General features: G+C 39.5%; 2 protein-coding genes across 3 annotated transcripts; one reads left to right on the top strand and one right to left on the bottom strand.

The window, feature by feature from the left end:
* Positions 1-964: 964 nt before the first annotated feature.
* On the bottom strand, positions 965-12,275 carry rbm25b (RNA binding motif protein 25b). 2 transcript variants are annotated; one of them, XM_044022339.1, is made up of 17 exons: positions 12,193-12,275; positions 11,550-11,650; positions 10,624-10,844; positions 9,472-9,529; positions 9,120-9,280; positions 8,787-8,975; positions 8,611-8,694; positions 5,610-5,881; positions 5,363-5,480; positions 5,035-5,124; positions 4,686-4,759; positions 4,218-4,368; positions 3,606-4,011; positions 2,384-2,679; positions 2,049-2,147; positions 1,917-1,964; positions 965-1,395 (listed from the first exon to the last, which is right to left on the bottom strand). In XM_044022339.1, exons 1-17 carry the CDS (start codon positions 12,258-12,260, stop codon positions 1,303-1,305), a joined length of 2,529 nt encoding a protein of 842 aa, XP_043878274.1. In that variant the 5' UTR covers positions 12,261-12,275; the 3' UTR covers positions 965-1,302. The 2 variants fall into 2 exon arrangements, with proteins under 2 accessions (XP_043878274.1, XP_043878275.1); XM_044022340.1 differs by lacking the exon at positions 12,193-12,275 and adding an exon at positions 12,055-12,179.
* Positions 12,276-14,146: 1,871 nt separating this feature from the next.
* hsp90ab1 (heat shock protein 90, alpha (cytosolic), class B member 1) lies at positions 14,147-20,134 on the top strand. Its single transcript, XM_044022342.1, has 12 exons — positions 14,147-14,235; positions 15,578-15,721; positions 15,862-16,068; positions 16,204-16,363; positions 16,684-16,817; positions 16,908-17,219; positions 17,348-17,513; positions 17,619-17,809; positions 18,102-18,249; positions 18,351-18,619; positions 19,166-19,499; positions 19,581-20,134. Exons 2-12 carry the CDS (start codon positions 15,578-15,580, stop codon positions 19,697-19,699), a joined length of 2,184 nt encoding a protein of 727 aa, XP_043878277.1. The 5' UTR covers positions 14,147-14,235; the 3' UTR covers positions 19,700-20,134.
* Positions 20,135-23,079: the final 2,945 nt, after the last annotated feature.

Below are 23,079 nucleotides of genomic sequence, written 5' to 3'. Positions count from 1 at the left end.
TATGACATTTTGGACGATATTAATGACTTTTTGGACGACATACTATACTATGACTTTTTGGACGACATACTATGATTTTTTTGTCCATTTGTGACGACATACTATTCTATGACTTTATTGTCCAATTTTGGACGATATACTATAGTATGACTTTTTTTTTACCATTTTTGGACAACATATTGTACTTTGACTTTCTTTTACCATTTTTGGACAACATACTATGACTTTTATCTACTTTTGGACAACATACATTAGTATGACCTTTTTAGACGACATACTTTACAATGACTTTTTTGACCATTTTTGGACAACATACTACGACTTTTTGTCTCATTTTGGACGACATGCTATACTATGACTTTTTTGTCCAGTTTGCCATTGCAGAGCGGAATTGGCAGGCTGGGGTGTAGGATTTGATCAAGTCCTGGATGTAGTCTGGGCCGGATTCGTTCATGGCATGTCGCCATACTAAACTATGACTTTTGTCACATTTTGGACGACCAAACAATGGTGAAACGATTTTTATAAAAATCAATTTTTATTCAAATGTCTACTAATACAAAAACAAATGGGGATCACCTTTTTCCTTTTTTTTAGTCGTCATGGTGTGTATGCTTTTACAGCTGTGGTGATGTCACCACCCAAAATAACTCAGTTTACAAAGTCACAACAGCGTTGTTTGACAACATGCCGACAACATTATCAGGAATGTGATAAGGAAAAAATTAAGGAAAGGGCAACTTGACAGAATTAAGGTGGCTTCAAGTCCCTGAATAAATAACGCTATAAAAGAAAACAAATCACATCCTTGTCGTTGCTACGCAAACTTAAAACTGTCCACTTAAACAGTTAGCGAAACTTCATTTTCACGCTGTAAACTGGTTGCTGCTGGCAACCACGCATACAGGCGTCTTCGTGAAAAATGTGTCGGCACGTTTACACTCAAAAAGTACAGGACGAGATGTTACCTGCCAACAACAGCCTTTATCGTGGGTGCTTGACAGCAACAGCTTCTTCTCAAGAGATATTCCATATTAGACAAAGAGTGACGCACTGTATATACACAAAAGTTCACTGACACGGTCAGAACCTGCAAACGGACAGGGAGGTAAACTCAGGTGGAGTATGACGAGACAGAAAAAAAATGAACCTCAACCACTGGTGCAACTGTTTGAATGAGCAGAATCTGCCGGTACAGTCTTTAACGATTTGTTTTGGGGGGGTATAACTTGATATAACTGTGCTACACTTGTACACTAAGAAAAACAACAAAAGTCAATCAACATTCAGTGTTTTTTTTGTTCATTTTGCCAGTCCAATCTTCTTTGCTTCTGTTTCGTAGATGAGCAGCCTCCACATCTTCACGATGAAGACTTCTGCTTCTTCATCAAGAACCTGAAAGACAAGAAACATTTAACATTCACAGCTGTGTATGGATATGAAAATGCTCCTAAAAGGTTGTGAACAATGACTTTTGTCAAAATTAGGATGACATTATAAACTATAACTTTTTTGTCAAAATGTGGACATACTTTATTTTTTTAAATCACATTTTGGACAACATACTAAACTGTAAAAAAATACTGTATGTTGATGAGATTTTTAACTCACTCTTGTGCAATATTTTTTTTTTTTCATTTACGAAAATAGAAATGAACTTATTGTAAGTGATTTTAATATCATATATTGTCCCATCACAACTTATAAGAACAATAAGGAGAAGTTAAACCACTGTTACACCCATTTTATGTTTTTGAAAAAGCACAAAAAAATAAATAGCTAATTTATATTCCTTAGCAAATTGTCGTTTTCTAAACTATCTAAAGGACTCATGTGTGGTGTAATAATATTACTGTCAATAAAACTGAGTGACAAATGGACATGATATAAAAGTATGAAAAAGTGAGACAACTCACCATAGCAACGTCATCCAATATACTCTGTGGCATACTGTGAGCCATCACCTGATAAAAACACAACAGCATTATTTCCTTTTATTATGTGAATGAATGAAATAATAAGTACAAACATCACACAACTATCAATACCTTAGTGCAGACAAAGTCCACTAACGTGGCTTCTTCCTCTCCGATGTACTCGATGATCTTTTTATTGATCCAGGGACGAACTCGTCGGTCCATTAACGTCTACGGGGATTAAGAGATAAAAGCTGTGAAAGCGGAAACTGCGTCTGCTACTTCTGAACAAACACTGTTAAATAAGAACTGAGAAGGATTTTGTTTTCCGTCTTCTAGGGGTCAGGAGTACAAAGCTTGTGAGTACACTTCCTATCACCCTCACACTTACTCCTTAAGGAAAGTCTGAACAACAATGTTCTAAAAAATAAAAAATCTAGAAAGGGACTAAAAAGTAGTTTCCTCACCGTGTCCACCATAGACCAGTCCAGTGGGTAAGAAAACAGCTCCGGTTTCGCTGTAGGAATCTTTTCTATCAGGCTCTTGATGTGCTTGCGTTTCTCTTCAGTGTCGGCTCCCTTTATGCTGGAGAGCCCGGCGCCGTCTACGCCGAGGCTCTTGTCGTCGTCGTAGTCCAGCGGCACCAGTTTCCTCTTGCGTGGCTGCTCGTCTGCCTCCTCATCGTCAAACTTGTCAAAGACGCTGTCCACGGGCAGCCTCTTCCTTTTGACTGCATTGGGTTGACTGGGGCTTCCTGGGGCGCCTGGAGACGACGAGGAGATTCAGAAATACACATTTTTACTGGAAAATGAGACCTTTGTCATCGTACTTTATATTCAGTTACTGTCATTGTCCAAACAAAATTTTGATAGACTGAAACAGAAAGACAGCATTGGAGAGGATGTATAACACAAGTACTAAGTGTGCTTTAATACATACGTTTGTACATATGTATATGTTTCTGTAAAGATGTATGTAGAAGGTCTATATATAATTATTATTGTTATCCATGGATTTCAAATTTACTGTTTTACATGAAAAGTGAAAACATAGTAAATCACACTATTATTTCTTGATTAATATGTCAAATGAATATGTTATTTACTTGCATTCATGAACAGAAACATTTTGTAGTGGTTGAAAGTAATGCTTGTTTAATTTCTGACCTTTGATTTGAGTAAAAAAAGGTTAATTCAGTTTTTTACTTGCCAAATAAATAACATTTTTAGTTTTGAACAAGTTTTTGATTTCTAAAATATTTATTTCTTCTCATTTTATGACAGATGGTCTCATAAATGTGTTAAGCACTATATATATATATATATATATATATATATATATATATATATATATATATATATATATATATATATATATATAGGGGTGTCATTTTTTTTTGCAGTGGTGCTTTTACTGTAGACAAACAATTTATGATCCCAACATCCTGTATAGCTGTCAGTTTCTTCTCATTGCCGTTTTGGCTGACTGTTATTTTCTTCAACAATCAATTAGTAATTATTCTACAGATTATAGTTAAGAGGGCTCATCCCGATTTTAACCCAAAATCATACCCAGAGACTTTTTGTACGATGATAAGAAAGTGTGAATTAAATTTGTTTCATGAATGAAATTGTGTGATAGTTGTAGTTCCATCTCTGGGGCTTTGAGCATATTTTTTTTTAGACTCACCTAGTTTGAGGCTGAGGCCAAACTTTGGTCGGTTTTCCTCCTGTGGCAGAGCGTCTGGGGGTGAGTTCTCGTGCGGGATGATGATGCCACACGGTGACTCGTCTCCCGGTGTGTTTGGGGACACGTTGCCGCTGGCTGACGACACCGAGGGGGCTGCTGTGATGGGCCGCATTTTGGGCTTCAGGCTGGCTTTCGCATCAGAGTTTCCTTCATCGTTATCATAAACGTCCTCCTCACCCTCTTCTACCTCGTCGTCCGAGTGAGGGGGCCGCATGCGTGTCCGCTCTGGTTCCCCTCGGTGGTCCCGGTGGTCTCGTGAAGCCCTGTGGTGCTCACGCTCCTCTTCAGGCTCTGGTTCTTGGATGATGGGAGGTTGCCTCAGTCGCTCCTCCTCCTCTTCTTCCATCTGGACCAATGAGAGGCAGATATTCAGAAAATGAACACAAAAATCAACCACTCAGTGAATGAGGTTTACAGAAATAAAAGATGAACAGACAGTGAAGGTGCAGAGACAGTCAGGTGATAAAATGACCTTCACAAAGACAAAAGACATGCATGTGCACTCACTACAAATACACATGCAAACACACAGTCTTGTTACAGGCAGCATACCCTGCGTAGCTCTGCGTCTGGGTCTGGATGTCCCTCGTCTAACAGCCTCTGTCTGATTTCCTCCAGCTCCTCCTTCTCCCTCTTCCTGTCACGCTCATCCGCCTCCATCTCCTTCTCTCGGTCTCTGAGACGTTTCTGCAGTGCACTGCCCCTGTTGGTCAGACCGAAAAATTACAGTCTTCAGAACAATGGTCATAGCTGCAGTGCTGCATCAGATAGGAGTCAGATCTGGGTCACAGCAGCTGCTGCAACTTTTTACTGCATTTTTTAAACATGTTTTGATGCCACATTGTTCAAAACTCAGAAACAGCAATTATTAAACATCACACATCTGTAGAGCCAAGCTATTTAAAGGCTGCATGTTAGACATATTACAGGCATGTAAAGATGATTTATTTTTGGATTGACAACACACTCAAGTTAAGTAAAGGCAGAAGAGTAGCATATTTTTTTTTTTCAGTTGCTCACCTGTAGTACTTCGGGTCGTCTCGATCATCATCATAATCCTCAAGAAACTCTTTTAGTCTTTTCCCCTCTTTCACCTGAGGACACATAAGATACATTCACTAAATCATTGAAAACACATTCACACTAGGGGTGGACGATATTGGCAAAAAAATAACTAACTGATTTATAACTCATTGATTATTGCTTACAGATTATATCAATGGACACAATATATAAGGAAACAACAAATGCATGACTTTTATTTGGTTTGAGGTGAAGGTAAGAAATACTCTAGTGTAATATCAGAGTATTGAACAGCGTAGGTTAGGTAGGGTTTGGACATCATATCAATCATTTAACATCCTCTCACCATTTCTCGCCGCCGCTCATCTTCCCTTTCAGAATCCTTGGCATAGTCCCTTGCCTTCTTCCTCTCCCTGAGCTCCCAGTTTTTTAAACGCTGCAGTGAATACAGAGTCAGATGAGGCACAAATACATACAAGTTGAGAGAGTAAAATGAGGTAGTAAAAGCTTTACGAAACATGGATTTGAAGATTTAATGAATGTTTATTTGGAAAGTGAAAACCAAATCTTGGTTTTTGTTCTTCTTCATATTTAGGATGAAGGAGCTATACAAACAAAATTCTCCATAATAAAATTTAAACACTGAAGTTATGCAGCACCATCTCTTTTCCTACCTCTTGATAGGCTGCTTCTTTGTCTCGCAGTTTCCTCTCCAGCTTCCTGCGTTCATACGCCTCCTCCTCATCCCCCTGTTCTCTCTTCTTTTCTCTGTCTCGGTCTCGACTCACCTCTCTGGGGAAAAAGGTAGAAGAATAACATTACCAAATGACTAGCGCACCTTTATGGGTGAGAGTAGCCTTTAACTGCTTACATTACATTTCCTGACCAATTTAAAACTTTATCTTTTTTATCCATCTGTACCTGGATCTACTGCGATCAACGCTCCTGTCGCGGCTTCTGTCTCTCTCCCAGTCTCTGTCCCGATCCCTTTCTCTGGTCCGGCGGTCACGGTCTTTGTCTCGGTCTCTCTCCCGCTCTCGCTCTCTTTCCCTCTCCCGCTCCCTCTCCCGTTCCTTCTCCCGCTCGCGGTCACGTCGCTCTCTTTCCCGCTCACGCTCTTTTTCCCGCTCCCTCCTTTCCCGCTCAAACTCCTGCCGCTCCTTCTCCCTCTTGTCCTTCTCCTCTTCTAGTTTCTGCAGAGCAAAACACAGACGGGTTCAGCCAATGCCACATATAAGCGGGTTAAATTTTTCACTGTGCACAGATCAAGTGGTTTCCAGTATTATAGATTTTGCAGTAACATGTCCAGAGCTAATCCGTGCATGTGAAGCTGGACTCGTAAAAGGTCAATCTAAGGAAAAAAATGGAAGTATCAAAAGGCTCTCCCTCACAGAGAGACAGCGTCAAGATTCAAAGCAATAAAATGAAATGGCCTTGCTTCAGCATTGCAGTATTAAAGTACAGATTAAGAAAAATGCAACTGGAAACCACTTTAACGGTGAATAAGATCTGTGGAACATGTTCAGCTTGAGGCATTCATTATGAGAAAAAGGCGCAGCAAAAGACAATGCTTTTTCTCTCCTAAAGAGTCCTCCTCTCAGAACAAGGAAAACAAAAACAGAAAACAGGCGTCAGTCTTTTGTTGAACTAGTTGTTTGTGACTTACAGGTGTTGAACTATGGACTCAGCCCTTCGCTGCCCCTACAAGCCTTTTAAGTTAGGCCTGGGAGGAAAGCAGGTCACACGGTATACAAGGGAAAAATGTTATGGGATTTTGTCTTGCTTAAGCATCATCATAATCATCAACAACAGCAGCCTTTAATTCAATGACATTCGATTAAGTGATCAATAAATTAATGAACATTATGAACATCAGTAACATTTCTGCACAGATAATTGAATTGTAGAAGCATCTTACCCAGGCAGAAGTCTTCAGCAGCTCTTCATGACTCTCACTCTCTCTCACATACACACTGACACACACAAGACGACTTAGAATTCTGGACATTACACACAAGGCTTTGGTAAAATTTGTAGTTAAAATGGTATCCGACATTGAAAGTGAATGCCGACATTGTGAAACACAATGCAATGTCGTACACTTCCTTGTTTTATTCACAAGCATCTGCGCAGACACTCTTATATTGAATGAGGTGACGCTTAACACGGTTATGTAAAGCCACAGAAGGACAAAAGCTCTTCAGATTACAAAAGCCTTGGGTGTAATGCAACTCAAGAAAAGGATGTTTGGAATCACTTTAAAACTTATGTAACTTAAGTGTGTTAATGTATTGCATCTGTGTTGCGTTGTTAAAATTGGTTTCATTCATTTAAATCTTTCTCTTCCTGCTTTTTTTTTTCCATCTGTTATTTTACTTACCTCCGTTCAGTGTCTATCTGGCCTCCTTAAAGAAATATTTGTCCGAATGCACTCTTCTGAGAAAACATTTGACAATTTTTGTATTTGCTTATCTCCGTTACTCCCACATAGTGGGACGCGACCCTAAGATGGGGTCCCCAAACAAATTTGCAGAATTTTCCCTAAGATTTAAATATGTAGCTTTAAATAACATGCATACAATGAACCGTTTATCAATTCAAAATTATATGATGTAAATTAGTCACTACATTATGCACACATTTGTTCATATCACAGCTGATATTGTGATTTTTATAAAGTAGATCCACTTGTAGATAGTTTGTAAAGTGCAGATTTTATTAATCATATGGAGAAGTTTCTTTAAACCAGGCTTGTGCCTTAACAAGCAGGAGAGGAGAAAATTAGATGAGAAATACAACATTATAGGTTCCCATTGCCATTAAATGCCAATGTCTTATGTGTTCTGTAAAGACATTAATAAAAATGTTTTATTATTCATTAAAAAAGAGAACCGATTTCAAACTTCTGAATATTTGTGTGCAAATCTAACAATATCCCTGCTGCAGTTAATGTTGGACTAAATGAATAAACATACTATAAAAGGAGGAAAGGGACAGTGGGTCAGATAAGAGTCAGAGATGGATGAGAAAAATCACACAACACACACACACACACATAGAGGAGCACGTACCTCGTCAGTCTTCAGTTCAGCATGCTGCTGTGGACAGGGCGCCCCCCCCCACACTAGCATCATAAAGGCTACAGCTAAAAATCACTGCAGTGGTTATTGGCAAAAGTCCTTGTGCTTCAACATGAACACCATTAAGACAGACCATACTTTACAAAGGACTCGCACAGGTTCACTGACTCCCGTGGGGAACCATCAGTGGTGTCCTAAATTCAGGGGCATAAAGCAGGGTAGTACCTTTATTGTGGTTGACAGAACATAGAGCATTTCAATGCTCAGGCCAACACACACAAACGTGCAGTACAGTTGCCCCTATGCAAGTCCTCAAGAGGGGGACGCCCAGTATATGTATATAGTAAAGAAAGGCTGATACTTACATCCTATCCTCGCAACTTTTTCCAAAGCTCTGAGATTCATCTTGCTTTAGTCACCATATGATCACTATCATAATGGTGGGGTTTAATGAATAGATTAGCTTTTGAGTAACTTTACATCGTCTCCATGCATTTTTGTGTGATGAATGAAGAATGAATATAGATATAATGGTCACACCTAGATAGTTTCACTACGGTGGTCACAGTTGTCAAAATAGGGCCTGAGAAAAGGTGACAAACGTGCTAGCTGACAGCCTACTTGTGCCGTCTTAAATCTGAATATGAAACATTTCACAGAAGATGGGGCAAATTATTATGATTGGTGGTGTAAAAATTTAGGACCCAATTTGTAGCAGAGTATGCATGTTACTGAGATCAAGAACAGTTTGGTAAATGTGTCAACTACATGTGCAGGTTCTAGGAGTGAACTGCTGTCCAAAACCTGTAATGTCAATTACAAGATCAAAAAAGCCACTTTACCTTGTGGGTGTCTCGAAATTTACTAATCTCTCTGGAAATCAGGTCTCTCTTGTCCTCCTCCATATCGATTGTGTTGATGTCGTCCTGTGTAAAAAAAAGGAGAGAAAGGTTAGTACTAGGGTTGAAAAGAAAGCAGTGATAAGTTAGACAAAAATCTTAATTCTGTGTTATTATACCTCTTCTTTTTTCTCTTTTTTTCTCTTTCGTCGTTGAGACTCCTCATCCTGTGAAGGTGCGTTGAGTTCAGCAGCATATTCCCGCATCAACCCATCAATAGCACCTTTAACTATTTGATCCTTCTTTGTGGTCTCCTCGTCTAGAACCTCCTCCTCTTCATCTCCTCCTTCTTCATCTGCCTTCTTATTCTGCAAGTACAAGTTTGTCAAAGCAGTATGTAAATATAAATTCCAATTACTGAATAAAATAGTGAGACAGAGACCTGGCTAGTGATTTAAAGGTCTTACAGAAGTAGTACTGACTGAAACCTACAACCATAAACATATTCATACCCCATTTGCAGTCTTCTTCTTAGCCTTCCATTCATCTAGCTGAGCTTTTGTCTTGGCATCCACCTTCACAAGGAGATTTTTTTCTCCAATCTGCAAGTCATGAAGCAGCCTCAGGGAACGTAATGTGGACTCTGGCTCCTTGTACTCGCAAAATCCAAAAGCTGCAATTAATATTGTAATAGAAATAGACAGATCAAGATGTAAAATCGTTATTTCACACATGAAATAAAGAACAATTTTGTCATTCACTGTTCATTCAGTGTCTCAAGAAAAACAGTTTTGTATTCAGAGTTGATGCAAGTTGAAGATTATTAGTGACATTACGATACTTGATAAGTGAATTATAGATTACCTTGAAGTTTCCCAGAAGCCCCTTGAACTCTCTTCCAGCTCAAAACAATTCCACATTTCTGGAACATTAGGACAAAGGGAGAGAGAAACATTCAAGCAGAGGTGACAATACAAAATGCAGGCTGCCTGTAAGATATTGTGATATTAAAATTGAATTAACATGAAACCTCTATATGCAAAGGTTATTTGAGATTTAATTGATGATCCTGAAGAGATCTATAGCAGGGGTCTCAAACTGGCGGCCCGGGGGGCACATGTGGCCCTCCAAACAATATCAAGTTGTAAAGAGTCATTTCTATATTTTCTTATTTTTAAATTAATAGATTAATTTTGCATCATAAATGTTTTTTTTATTGTTGCATATTAAAACAAGCACTTATGTTTTGAAATTATCCAATCCAATTCAACTTTATTTGTAAAGCACAAAACAAACACAGTGGACCAAAGTGCTGTACAGAATAATGGATGAAAGACAGAAAAGCTCACACAAGGCAAGAGTACATATAAAAAAAGGAATTAATACAGCATATTGATATATAATTTTGAGCTCATAACTGTTGATTTTCCCAAAAAAGTTGGGCCTTTTTTTTACTTGACTGGCCCCTGACTGATTTGAGTTTGAGACCCCTGATCTATAGCATAACTACATTTGTTAAATACTAAAAAATTATATAGTGTCTAATTTGGAAAAAAAGAAAGAAAAACAATTACTTTTATGATGCGTGCAATCTGTATAACTATAATCTGTGCAATACACATGTAATCTGCACTTCATTTTTACTTTCTAATAAAAGTAGGGGGTGAAGTGGCTCAGTGGTTAAGACCAGTACCCTGTGTGCTAAAGACATCATGGTCGCAATGGTCGCAAGTTCGACTCCACCCCTGGCTGATTGTACTCAGTTCCATTGTAAGTCGCTTTGGATAAAAGCGTCTGCTAAATGACATGTAATGTAATGATAATATGGAAAGTGCACATTACATTTATGTTAAAAAAAACTAAATAATAGTTCCTTGTATACTTATTAACCCTTTCTATTATGTACTTATTACTTGTCAATCCCTGCCCTTTTTTGTTGCTGTAATAAGTGAATTTCCTCAGTGTAGGATCAATTAAATCTAATGTGCCATTTTTGGAGCAATTTCTGTCGCTTACCGCAAGGAGTTGTCTGATTAGCATGTCTGAGGCTTTCTCTGAGATGTTCCCCACAAACACGGTGGTGGTGGGGCCACTGCTCTCATCATTGTCTTTGGTTTGCAACGCAACAGCATCCTTCTTGTTAAATACTGGAGGCTTACTGACCACAGCCATGGAAGGCACCATTACTGTAGTAGTGGGGGTCATGATGCCCATGTGAACTGGGATCATTGGAGTTCCTGTAAACACCAAAGGACATGTTCATTCAAATAGAGGCAAAGAATTTACAGAACACCAAGAAGGACTTGGCGAGTAATCGGACTATGAATCACATTATTCAGGTATGTATGCTCCTTCACACAGAGATATCAAAGGTCCTTCCTTCCTGCTGCTGTAATACTTAACCATAACCAGCAGTGCTCCCAGCAGACCCAGTCACCACTGTGATCACTAAAATAATCAATTATCTCATCCACTCTCACAATTCTATGCTCCACCATGCACCCGTTGTTGCTGTTCCTTGTTTGCTGTGAAAACTTATAATTTATCATTTGTTCGACTTTCTTTTGCTTTGTGACCATCTCTTTGCCGCTGTAATACTGAGAATTTTCCCATTGTGGGACAATAAAGATATATCGTATCGTTAGTCCAACTAAGACTAGCTTGATTTTAGTCAGACTAACTTATTCATGAATTATTGTCTTAGTTCAACAAAAACACAACTTTTAACATGCACATAAATGCATTGATACAAACCTTGCTGGAGGTTTGAGCTCTGAGCATTTTCTCTGATAGTAAGCAACATAACCCTAAGTGTGCACTATAGTTTTTGGGGGAAATTTCAGAATAGACACCTTTAGCTGGACTAAAAACTGCTAAGTGTGTCATGGAGTCGTACCACAACAGACAATAAAGTCTGTATATTTAAACAGCTAAGCACTCACCTGAGGGGAAGCCAGCATATTGGGGGGGAATACCAGGAGGCGGCAACAGCGCCCGGTTTAAATGTGGGGGGAAGGACATTGTGGATGAGAATTGGACCGACCTGAAAGTAACAGTGAAACCATTAGCAATATATATGTACATGTTAGATAAACAACTTAAAATCATTACTGCTTCTAATTGTGTAACTTCATTTAGCATAGCGGGGTTTAACCGCAACATAGGGTACACATCATATCGATATTCAATACAGCTCAATGGTCGCATACTTAGTGCCACTAGGCTCCAACAGCTATTACATTAATAGCACGATATCGTAATAAAGCACAGTAACTGAAGTAAAGTTTCGAAAAACAACAACCGGGTAGCCTATTTAGCTAAAGCTAGCGGTAAGCACGCGACTGTTTAACCGAGCAGCTCATTTAGGATGAGCTAACACGGCAAAAGTCACTTTTGTGGGTTAAATATGAGTTCAAAATGAACGCAAACATGTTCGTGTGTACATACCCCAAACCAGGTGGAGTAAAAAAGAGACTAAAAAAACAGCTATCTTTGTGAAACCCTTTGTAAGGTTCTGTAAATTAGATTAGCACACTGGCTATACACGGGGCCCTCAAAGAAATTTGACGCACGCGCTCTACGTACCAACCCGTCGGTGCGTTTGTTTTGCTCATCGGAACGTTGTCGCTGGCGGAGCTGGTTGGTAGGGGCATTGGTCGTAATGTTGCAATACTGCCTCCCTCTGGATTGGATCATCCCACCTTCCTAATCTTTCCCGTTTGATTTCTCAGATTATATTATCTGCTTGGTTGGTAAATGTTGTATTGTTGCTTCCTTCTCGTCCTAGCTCGGGAAATAGAATGAGTGACGGTGTTTTTAATCAAAGGATTAACAGTCATAGGATTCTTTTTTTTATATCGTTTGGATTCATCGCACGTAAATGTATGAAATGTTAGGTGAAAATACAAACCAAGGTTTTCTACACAACCTAAATATAAAATGAGGTGTCATTGAAAAAGCTCCAAGCCTGCCTGACAACAATAAATGTTCTTGTTGTATGGTATGGTATTTGGTTTTAACCCCCAGAAAAAAATAACTTGTTTAATCACGACATTTAGTCCATGTAGCATTTTAATATTCATTGTTTCTTTCGTGTATTGTCACGCAAAAGAAGACGTTAGGTAGAGTTAGAGTGCTCCGGTGGTTTTGTTACCATGGTGTTTTGTTCCCTGACAGCAGCTGCGCCGCGAGGGCTGCATCTGACAAGTCCGTGACGTCACTTTAGGCGGTTTTTTTCATGGAAGGTGCTAGAACAAACGAAGCACATCCTCCTGATTTTCAGTATTCATCCGTGACATTAAATAAACCCTCAATGTTCATTATTTATTTTGGTTGTTTTGTTAAATTAACGCCGCACATGTAGTGTTTATGATTAGATTTCTAAATGTATGCCACAGCTTTGTAGAGTTTCAAAATAAATTCTGCCTTTTATCATTGAAATTGTAAATGGTCAGATTTGGTATGAAATGGACAAAGACATGGTCTTTTTGTGGTCATTTTTGTCATATTGCTACCATCTGGGTATGTTTTGGCAAATTTCTTGTGACGTTATGTTCTTTTTTATACACATATCACATAATGTTATATTACCAACAACTAATTAGTAGGTGTTATGCCTACATGTGTCAAATAAATATGTCAATATTCCACAATGTGTGTATTCAGCAAAGCCTCCTGTTACCCATTTTCAAAAATGTTCATATGCATGACATTCATTTTTGTATAAATGTGGTTTTCTTAGAGGTGTACTGCACAAGATGGCGGCCTCCTTAAAGCAAGGACCCTGCCTAAAGTGAAGGCTTAGACATATAATTGTTATTTTAAAGCATTTATACTCTTATATAAACATATGGGTAGTGTACAAAAAACACTTTGAGTGCACTTATGCAAGAGATGGGGTGGTTATTAGGCAAGGCAGGGACAAAAACCATGTGACCTTCATTGGCTTTGATCGCTTTGGAGATCTTTTTCAGCTTTGAAGACCTTTATTTAGCGTTGAAGATTTTCTTAACTATCCCAGGGCATATAAGTATTCATGTTATTGATGCAAACTGCTGTTGTTAAAGTCTTCTCAAGCCATTCTGACCATAATTCCACAGTTGTGTGACATATTGTTCCCGGGGTCCTCTCCCTCACAGTTAAGTACTGCACTGCTATTTATTCATATATTCAATGCTATACCGTCGTTGTAGTGTTTCTACTGGCCAATGAGTTTATAGTTTAATATATTTATAAGTAGTTTTACATTTTTGTATTTATCTTTCTTGTATTGTATTCTATTTTTGTCTACAGTATATTCTTATGTTCTATGCCCATGTCTGCCAATAAACAGTCTTAAATGTTTAATCTGGACCTGCAATTACCAGTTAATATATAAAAACTGACAAAGAAGCAGGAATGTGCAACATTCGTGTATTTAAGTTTCATTTACCCACTGCTTTGTGCCCACACAGACTTGTTTCACTACCAGAAAGAGCGCGGAGGGATACGACCGCACACCAAAACGCGTGTGTATAAAGATTCCGGTCTATTAAAAGGAAGTCCCTTTCCATTTCCCTGCGTCAGAGAGCAGAAGGGACTATAACATTGGCTGCATTTTATTCAAGAAAAGTCAACGAAATAAACAAGGTGCGTATACGAGTGTTTTCCTCCCGTGTGGAACATCGTGTTCTCCATTCAAATCTCAGTTTGGCTCATTCGTCGCCGATTTATTGAATGGATGTATCCGTGATGCGAGTGCTCCTGAGTCACGACGCTAACCGTAGCACTACAGCTATCCTCTGGCGTTACGCAAAAAAAAAAAGAATTAGCTCCACACGTTTGATGTATCTTACATCTTGACGTAGAATGTTTTCTCCGTTAAGCTTATGTACGGTTTGTGATGCTCGACAGTGTGAATGCGGCACACTGCCGCACCGTTAGGCCTGCTTTTGGACTGCACCATTGCAGGCAGGTGTGGTAGCGATGTCAACTCCGACTGTGGCTCAGTTTTACGGAGCGAGTCGTGATATTTCACACTTGTTCCCGTTAGGCCAGGCCATAAAACACGACACATTTAACACCACTGACACGCGTTATGGTAATGAATGACTTAATTAATTTGACTTCAGATCAGTTCACGGTTACGTAAGAACTGTAAATAACATATACCACGATGCACACATTAATGACATTGTCTTGAATTGGAAGGGACTCGTTTCTTTATCTAGTCGGTAATAAACAACCTAACGATGGCGTCATTTTATGGTTTCTCTTTAACGTAAAGGGAAAGATATGTTTGGTGCTGCGTTTGTGAGCGGAGACGTTCATTTCGTTTCTGGTAGTTTCCTCAGCACGTGTTTGCGGAGTCCATTGTCTGTTGGGCGACGCCATGTTGGTTAAACGGAAACTTCCGCCGGCTTGTAGTGACGCGATGAAAGCAGTCCAGTGTTGCCGAACCGGTTTGTTCTCTAGTAAATTTAGACTATTTTATTACTTAAACCTCAAAGAATAAAGAAAAATGGTTATAAAAACAACTTCTCGCCAGACTGTTCAGTTCACCACCCTTAACACGAATAGTGTACACATTGCCCTTTGTCTTTCAAACTAAATTGTCAATGCATGAGGGGTTTTGCTTTGATGTTTATGCCCTAAACGAAGGTCACTGAATGAGATTCAAGAAAGTGGAGGCATAAGACTGAATTAAAGAGACACTCCATCTTAAGTTGGAGATTTGTGGCATTAAAGAATTTAATACATCACACAAGACATGTAAATAAAATGCAATATTACAATTACATATTGAAATGTGTGTTTTAGATTTATATATTTTTTCCTGTCCAGTTGTTTTAAAAATGTAAAATGGCTGATAAATGTAGAAGATTGTGACCATGGGTGACATAATAATGAAACACTACACTTTTATATCCCACACTCGAGTCTGCAACCTGAATTTGAGAAACACTGGCTTAACTGTTTTGTGTGTGCACAGATGCCTGAAGAAATGCGCCAAGAGGAGGAGACTGAGACCTTTGCCTTCCAGGCAGAGATCGCTCAGTTGATGTCCCTGATCATCAACACTTTCTATTCCAACAAAGAGATCTTCCTCAGAGAGTTGATCTCCAATGCCTCTGATGTAAGCTGGTGTTTTCTAATTTTACAATGCAACTGTGGTGATGAGTGCTTGTGGATACATTAAAGCATTAATAATGTAACGTACGTGCCTTATGTAATATTAAATGTAGCCCTAATGTATTTTGTCCTTGTGTTTAAAAGGCTTTGGACAAAATCCGCTATGAGAGCCTGACTGATCCAACCAAGCTGGACAGTGGCAAGGATCTGAAAATTGATATCATCCCCAACAAAGCTGACCGAACCCTGACCCTCATCGATACTGGAATTGGTATGACCAAAGCCGATCTGATCAACAACCTGGGTACCATTGCCAAGTCTGGCACCAAGGCCTTCATGGAGGCCCTGCAGGTATGATAACAGAACGTCTCGATAACGTCACATGAGACCACAATATGTAAACTAACACTGGCCGGGACAAATTACGCAAGCACAAGACTTTTTTTCACCATCATATTCTGACCTTTATGATTGTGTTCCCTTTAGGCTGGAGCTGACATCTCCATGATTGGTCAGTTTGGTGTGGGTTTCTACTCGGCTTACCTTGTTGCTGAGAAGGTAGTTGTCACCACCAAACACAATGATGATGAGCAGTATGCCTGGGAGTCTTCTGCTGGAGGTTCCTTCACTGTCAAGGTCGACACAGGTGCTCATCCTGGCTTACTGATGTCTTTGCATGAGAGCTTTAATTTCTTGAGACATTTAAATGGACACTTAAATTTTGACACTCTACTCGCACATGGAAATTTAAAATTAGTTTAGATGGTGTGATAAAGTGAATATCTGACTTGGACTTGATCATGTGTTGGTATAATAGGCATTTGACTGCCTTGTAATTTTTCAGTTAAATTAGACAATTAAGTTGTAGCTTTGTGTACCTTACCTTTTTTGCATTATACATCAGTGCAATTTCAGTTGAAAAGTGTGCCAGGACTCATGGAAAAATGGTCTGTTCACTTTTGATAGGTGAGCCCCTTGGCCGTGGAACAAAGATTGTCCTGCACCTAAAGGAGGACCAGACTGAGTACACTGAGGACAAGAGGGTCAAGGAGATTGTCAAGAAGCACTCCCAGTTCATTGGCTACCCCATCACCCTGTTTGTAAGCAATCTAAATTTGACTCATCAGTGATCTAATTCAAGACCTGGTCACTGTTGCTTTCAGTTTAGGTTAACTTATTTTGACTTGCAGGTGGAGAAGGAGCGCGACAAGGAGATCAGTGACGACGAGGCTGAGGAGGAAAAGGCTGAGAAGGAGGAGAAAGAGGAAGAGGAGGCAGAGGACAAGCCAAAGATTGAGGATGTGGGCTCAGACGATGAGGAAGACTCCAAAGACAAAGACAAGAAGAAGAAAAAGAAGATCAAGGAGAAGTACATCGACCAGGAGGAGCTGAACAAGACCAAACCCATCTGGACCAGAAACCCTGATGACATCACAAATGAGGAGTATGGAGAGTTCTACAAGAGTCTGACCAATGACTGGGAGGATCACCTGGCTGTCAAGGTAAGCAGTGCAAGGCTAAAGCTGCTGTTTGTTTGTTTGTTTGTTATGTATGCAACTGCTCAGCCAGTAATTTTGGCTAAAACTAATTTGCTAGTAAAATTATTAAATGTAAATTGTCTCCTTCACAGCACTTCTCAGTGGAGGGTCAGCTGGAGTTCAGGGCTCTTCTCTTCATCCCCCGTCGTGCTCCTTTTGATCTCTTTGAGAACAAGAAAAAGAAGAATAACATCAAGCTGTACGTCAGGAGAGTTTTCATCATGGACAACTGTGAAGAACTTATCCCAGAATACCTGAGTAAGTCCTCTAGTCTCCTACCACACTGATACTGACTAAAACATTGTAAAACTGTTGCGTGGTGCAGTCTGTTTTAATTCAGCTGTAATTTTTTTTACATTTCAGACTTTGTCCGTGGTGTGGTCGACTCAGAAGATCTGCCCCTCAACATCTCCAGAGAAATGCTGCAGCAGAGCAAGATCCTCAAAGTCATTCGCAAGAACATCGTCAAGAAGTGTCTGGAGCTCTTTGCTGAGCTGGCTGAGGCCAAGGAGAACTACAAGAGTTTCTACGAAGCCTTCTCCAAGAACATTAAGGTATTTAAAATGAAAAGTAATGCTGCGTTGATTCAAATTAAATGCAATATAAACAGTTGTTTTAGTTTAAGACTTGTTACTTCTACACAGCTGAAATGAACATTGCAATCTGGTAGCGTACTGAGTAAGACAAGGGTTCTATTGATATCAAGATTTGGTGCATTGATATATCTGTCATTTAATCATTAATTGTTTAAAAATGGAGTCGTTAAAATTTCAGAACTAGAAGATAACTAATACCTCGTTACAGGCTTCAAGTGTTGAGTATTGATTGGCTGTCATATCTCTGTAGCTCGGTATCCATGAGGACTCGCAAAACCGCAAGAAGCTTTCTGAGCTGCTGCGTTACCACAGCTCCCAGTCTGGAGACGAGATGTCCTCCCTCACAGAGTACATTTCTCGTATGAAAGACAACCAGAAGGCCATCTACTACATCACTGGTAAGTCTTTTTTCTTTTTTTTGTACATTGCTTAAAGTAAGCTGTATGTCTTATATTTTTTTTAAAAAGGTACATCATGAACATTTCTTTTCCCTTTTTAGGAGAGAGCAAGGATCAGGTGGCCAACTCTGCCTTTGTTGAGCGTGTCCGCAAGCGTGGCTTTGAGGTCCTGTACATGACCGAGCCAATCGATGAGTACTGTGTCCAGCAGTTGAAGGAGTTTGATGGTAAGAACCTGGTCTCTGTCACCAAGGAGGGTCTGGAGCTTCCTGAGGATGAGGAGGAGAAGAAAAAGATGGAGGAAGACAAGGCCAAGTTTGAGAATCTCTGCAAACTCATGAAGGAGATCCTTGACAAGAAAGTGGAGAAGGTTAGTCATCTTTATGAACTTTTTTTTTTAAGGTTAAACTTAAAACCTGAGTTTTTCTTATTGTGGGATGCAGACGTGGGTTGACGGTGGTTCTATTTAATAACAGGTGTCCTAATTTGTTCAAAGTCTTCTGTGGTGAGTCAAAGCAGGTTTGAGGGGAGCCCCCCTGAGGTCTCCTGTGTTAAGTGAACCGTGAATGGTGTGCAGTTTTGTTTCCCCTCATGTGATCTTGATTATTTGAGGTGTGGCGGCCCCCAAGCAATTCAGAATATCTTTTGAAAACCTTAACTCATGAATGCCATTTGTAATGCTGATCTAACATTTTGCATATTTGGATTTTATAGAATTTCTGACTTGAAATTGGTCAACATGACTAAAGCATTTTTGATGTGTGGTACATTCCAAAGCAACCTGTGTCGGACAGGCTAGTGTGTCACCTAACATGACTGATCTGCATGCATTAATTAACTTTAATTTTAAACAGATTGTTCAGACATAATGTATGCTGGTATATTTGTCTTAATTTCTCCCATTTTTCATGTCTAGGTGACCGTGTCCAACAGACTGGTGTCTTCACCCTGCTGCATTGTGACAAGTACTTATGGCTGGACGGCCAACATGGAGAGGATCATGAAGGCCCAGGCTCTCAGGGACAACTCCACCATGGGCTACATGATGGCCAAGAAGCACCTTGAGATCAATCCTGACCACCCCATCGTGGAAACTCTCAGGCAGAAGGCCGAAGCCGACAAAAACGACAAGGCTGTGAAGGACCTTGTCATCTTGCTGTTCGAAACTGCCCTGCTGTCCTCAGGCTTCTCCCTGGATGACCCACAGACTCACTCCAACCGCATCTACAGAATGATCAAACTCGGACTGGGTAAGGACACGCAACAGTTAAACTTTAAACACTTGTCACATGTATCGATTTTTAACAAGTTACCTCACCCCGTTCCTCTAGGTATCGATGACGATGAAGTTCCCACAGAGGAGACCACCGCCACATCTGTCCCAGATGAGATTCCTCCGCTCGAGGGTGAAGGCGAGGATGACGCTTCACGCATGGAAGAAGTCGATTAAACCATCTTTCTCCTCTTCCCAGATTTTTAACACTTTAACCTCACTTTTCAATTGTTCATCCCTAAACCTGCAGTAATTGCAAAACAAATAGTCATTCATGTTGTGCGGTTGGCCAGTGTTGCTCCTGTGTACAGAGCAGTTACTCTGCAACACCATTTTAAGAAAAGCAATTTTGGTTTTTGCTCTACAAGTTCATGGTGACAGCACATTTGTTTATCAAGTACCCTGTTGCACTGAGTTTTAAATGTTGGAAAATGTGTGAACATGGGAATGCTACATTCCAGTATAAGGGTCAGGAGGGTTTGTGGAGGTTCTGCTCATGTGCAACACTGCACGCTGCATGGAGAGAGGACTGTATGATTCCTTTGCCTGAGTCCAGGCTTGTCTGTATTCCAAGTCTTTGTTTTGCAAAAAATTAAAGCTGTAATACCTTAACTGCCTTTGTTATGTCTTATTTTGATCAGAGTTTGGGGAGGGGATTTTAAATTGAGACTGTGTTCTTTGAATGACCAGTAGGGGGAGCCCTGGTATCAAACACCAACAGTACAAATGATAACAAGTTAACACTAAATCATTGTGTCCTTTGGGGATGTTAACTGCATACATGGCATTAAAAACATGGTATAAAAACAAATTCATGATACAAATCGAAGCATGAAAATTCCAATTAAAAGCAAGGTGAACTAATAAGAATAAAACTCACCACACTGACCACTAAAAGCCATTTGTGCTGAAGCTTTTCTTCAGTACAATTCTGACAAAACAGTATCAAAAAGCCCATAAAACATTAAATCCAGACTTGGTAATGGTTTGGACTAAATAACTACATGGAACAAAAGTTTGAATAAAGAGCTGTGGAGCAAATGTAGGCTACAGCAGCAGAGGACAAATATGTACCTAACAAAGTAGCCAATGATCGATCATTGTATGATTTAAATCAGACTTAAATTGTTGCCTCTGCTAAAAAAAAAAAAATTTGAGAAAACGGTATCGTGTGAGTTTAAGAAAAAGGTTATAGTCAATCAATCATCTCTCATTTGCTAGTAAACTGTATAGTTTTTCCATATAATGTAATGATTTAATGTCACCTAAAAGTTCTACATTTGTGTGGTTGCAAACATGTCAAATGATTTTGATCTTTCACATCAAAGCAAATGTTACCGGTAAAGTATCACACAGGAAAGAAAGAATTCAGAAAAAAAAATATGAGAATCTCTCTTGCTTATTTATCCATCAGTTTTGTTTTTGTTTTTTGTTACATATTGTAAACGAGATGCACACGCTGAATGCACGATTTTCTGGCAAGTGTGAGGCAACGTTTTCGAAGGTAAAGCTCACAGTTTTTCCTGGAAGTCATGTGTTTTCAACAAGTGTGAGGAGGAGGCGGCGGCAGCGGCTTTTCTGCTCTCATCAGTAAAACGATGAAGTGTGGGTGTCTCTAAAACCCAGTCAAAGTGATAGCGTGGGAACGCAAACTGTGTCATTCAGTAACACACTGAGGACTTCATGCCATTCAAACCACATCTGACAACTTTAAATCCCTTGCATCTGTTTAGTATGTGTCGTTTGTACTATTTTTAGTTTGTCAAAAAACACATTTTTATGGGTTATGACCTTAAATAAGTATATCACCAGGTACTGAGTGAGCTACAATCTGCCAATTATAAAGCCTGTTGTTAAAATCAAGTCATTGTGAGGCAGATTTCAGTTGGCAAAAAGAATCTGAAAAATATAACCTGGACTGATCAAAATATAAGTTTTTTTGAGGCAGAAACAATAGGTAAAAATGACCGAATGGACTAAAATATGTCAATTATTACTCTTAAAAATCAAGTCATGCCGGGTGCTTTTGATTGGTAAAAATGACAAATGGGGTATAGTTTGACAAATACAACCCTAAAGTTGAGGCAGAAACAATATTTTGGCCACAAGAAAGGGTCAAACATCTGACAAATGCAAGCCAAAATGTATGAAATTCAAGTCATTTTGAGGCAGAAACACAAGATAGGGGCTGTAATCAGTTGTGGGTGAGGGGGAAAAATTTCATTTTTATCTGTTGCAGTGACCCCGTCATATGTTTCAACAGGCAAAAATGACTGAGGGCGATACAATCTGGCACACAAAACACAACCTTATGAAGACCCAGTAAATTTGAGGGCCAGCTTTTCAATTACTGGTTGACAAATGGGGGAAAACATGCATTTTACTGGTCGCACGTATGAAACTTGGTGGAAACATGTCACAGCTCAAGGCGAACAAAAAAATCCATTTTGAATTCAGCCGCCAATTTTGCCACAAAACAGGAAGTGGCCTGTGACTTCGCCGCACATTGACCAATATGCACAAACCGGCCAGAAAACATCAGCACATGAAAGCTAAGTCAAGCGCATAGCGCCACCTGCTGGCAGGGCGGCAGCTGCAAGGGCCCCACAACAGCTTTAATTTAATGGGTTTATTTGTCATATGTAAACTTGTTTTTATTATTTCACTTGTTTAAGGGCTCCACGTGTGTCTGACTGCTGTTTACTGTTTGTTCTGTCAGAGATTAAATGGAGACTGCCTCAGAAAGAATCTGTGGTCTGGCTCTGTCGAGTGTGTGACTCCTTTGAGTCAATGAATGGTTCAGCTGGTGGAAATGTCCAGGTGAAATTTAAGAATTGGCACAGGTTGAAAGACACGTCTGACCTGACTTGGCCTCCTTTCAAAAAAGCAACAAAAAAAAAGAGACTTCCTGTGGAAACATTTGAGCCCTCCCATGTAAATCTGCTGAGAAACCCACAGATGCTGAGTGAATTAACATGTGGGTGTTTGGCAATAAAGTGAGCGCCATGTTGCATAACACTATAATGTGGCTCGTGACCTTTGCAGCCTCTTGTCTGCAGAAATGCCAGGGCTGTGCTGACTGGTCACACCATACTTAGATTATATCGAGGTTAAACTTCGGTGAAACATTTTTTTTCAGTTTCTCTGTATATTACACAGTGACTTGTGTTTAAGTATTAGCCCAAACACAAATGCAATTTGAATTTTCATATACATTATGGACTACAGTACATAATGAGGTAAAAACATACATGATTACAGTATATTCTTAATTATTAATGCTGCAATTATGTACAAAGTCACAGGAGGCAGATTTATTCCGAATAAGATCATTTACTCTCTCATCATCCTCCTCTTCCTCACATATATGTCACACACTGGTGTAGTGAGATTAGATTATGATGGAGCGAGAGACGAGGTGACTCTAACTGTTATTATTTTCATTTATTATAATATATTACAATATTATTTGTTTCTACACACGCTGGTCAAAATTGTGCCACCAGAGGAAGCTTGCATACCACTGGTGGGACACGTACCACAGTTTGAGAACCATG

Source organism: Solea senegalensis, linkage group LG3, assembly GCF_019176455.1.
Source record: "Solea senegalensis isolate Sse05_10M linkage group LG3, IFAPA_SoseM_1, whole genome shotgun sequence".
NCBI classification, from domain to species: domain Eukaryota; kingdom Metazoa; phylum Chordata; class Actinopteri; order Pleuronectiformes; family Soleidae; genus Solea; species Solea senegalensis.
Note: the sequence above shows the minus strand (reverse complement) of the source record. Positions and strands in the feature narration are given on the sequence as shown.

Excerpts from the sequence above, each read along its gene's own strand:
- rbm25b (XM_044022339.1), bottom strand. The coding sequence starts at position 12,260 with ATGCCCCTACCAACCAGCTCCGCCAGCGACAACGTTCCGATGAGCAAA. Across the intron at positions 10,845-11,549 it reads ATATGCTGGCTTCCCCTCAG|GAACTCCAATGATCCCAGTT; the intron begins GTGAGTGCTTAG and ends TGGTGTTTACAG. Across the intron at positions 1,965-2,048 it reads TGGACTTTGTCTGCACTAAG|GTGATGGCTCACAGTATGCC; the intron begins GTATTGATAGTT and ends TGTTTTTATCAG.
- hsp90ab1 (XM_044022342.1), top strand. The coding sequence starts at position 15,578 with ATGCCTGAAGAAATGCGCCAAGAGGAGGAGACTGAGACCTTTGCCTTC. Across the intron at positions 16,818-16,907 it reads GCTACCCCATCACCCTGTTT|GTGGAGAAGGAGCGCGACAA; the intron begins GTAAGCAATCTA and ends TTTGACTTGCAG. Across the intron at positions 17,220-17,347 it reads AGGATCACCTGGCTGTCAAG|CACTTCTCAGTGGAGGGTCA; the intron begins GTAAGCAGTGCA and ends TCTCCTTCACAG.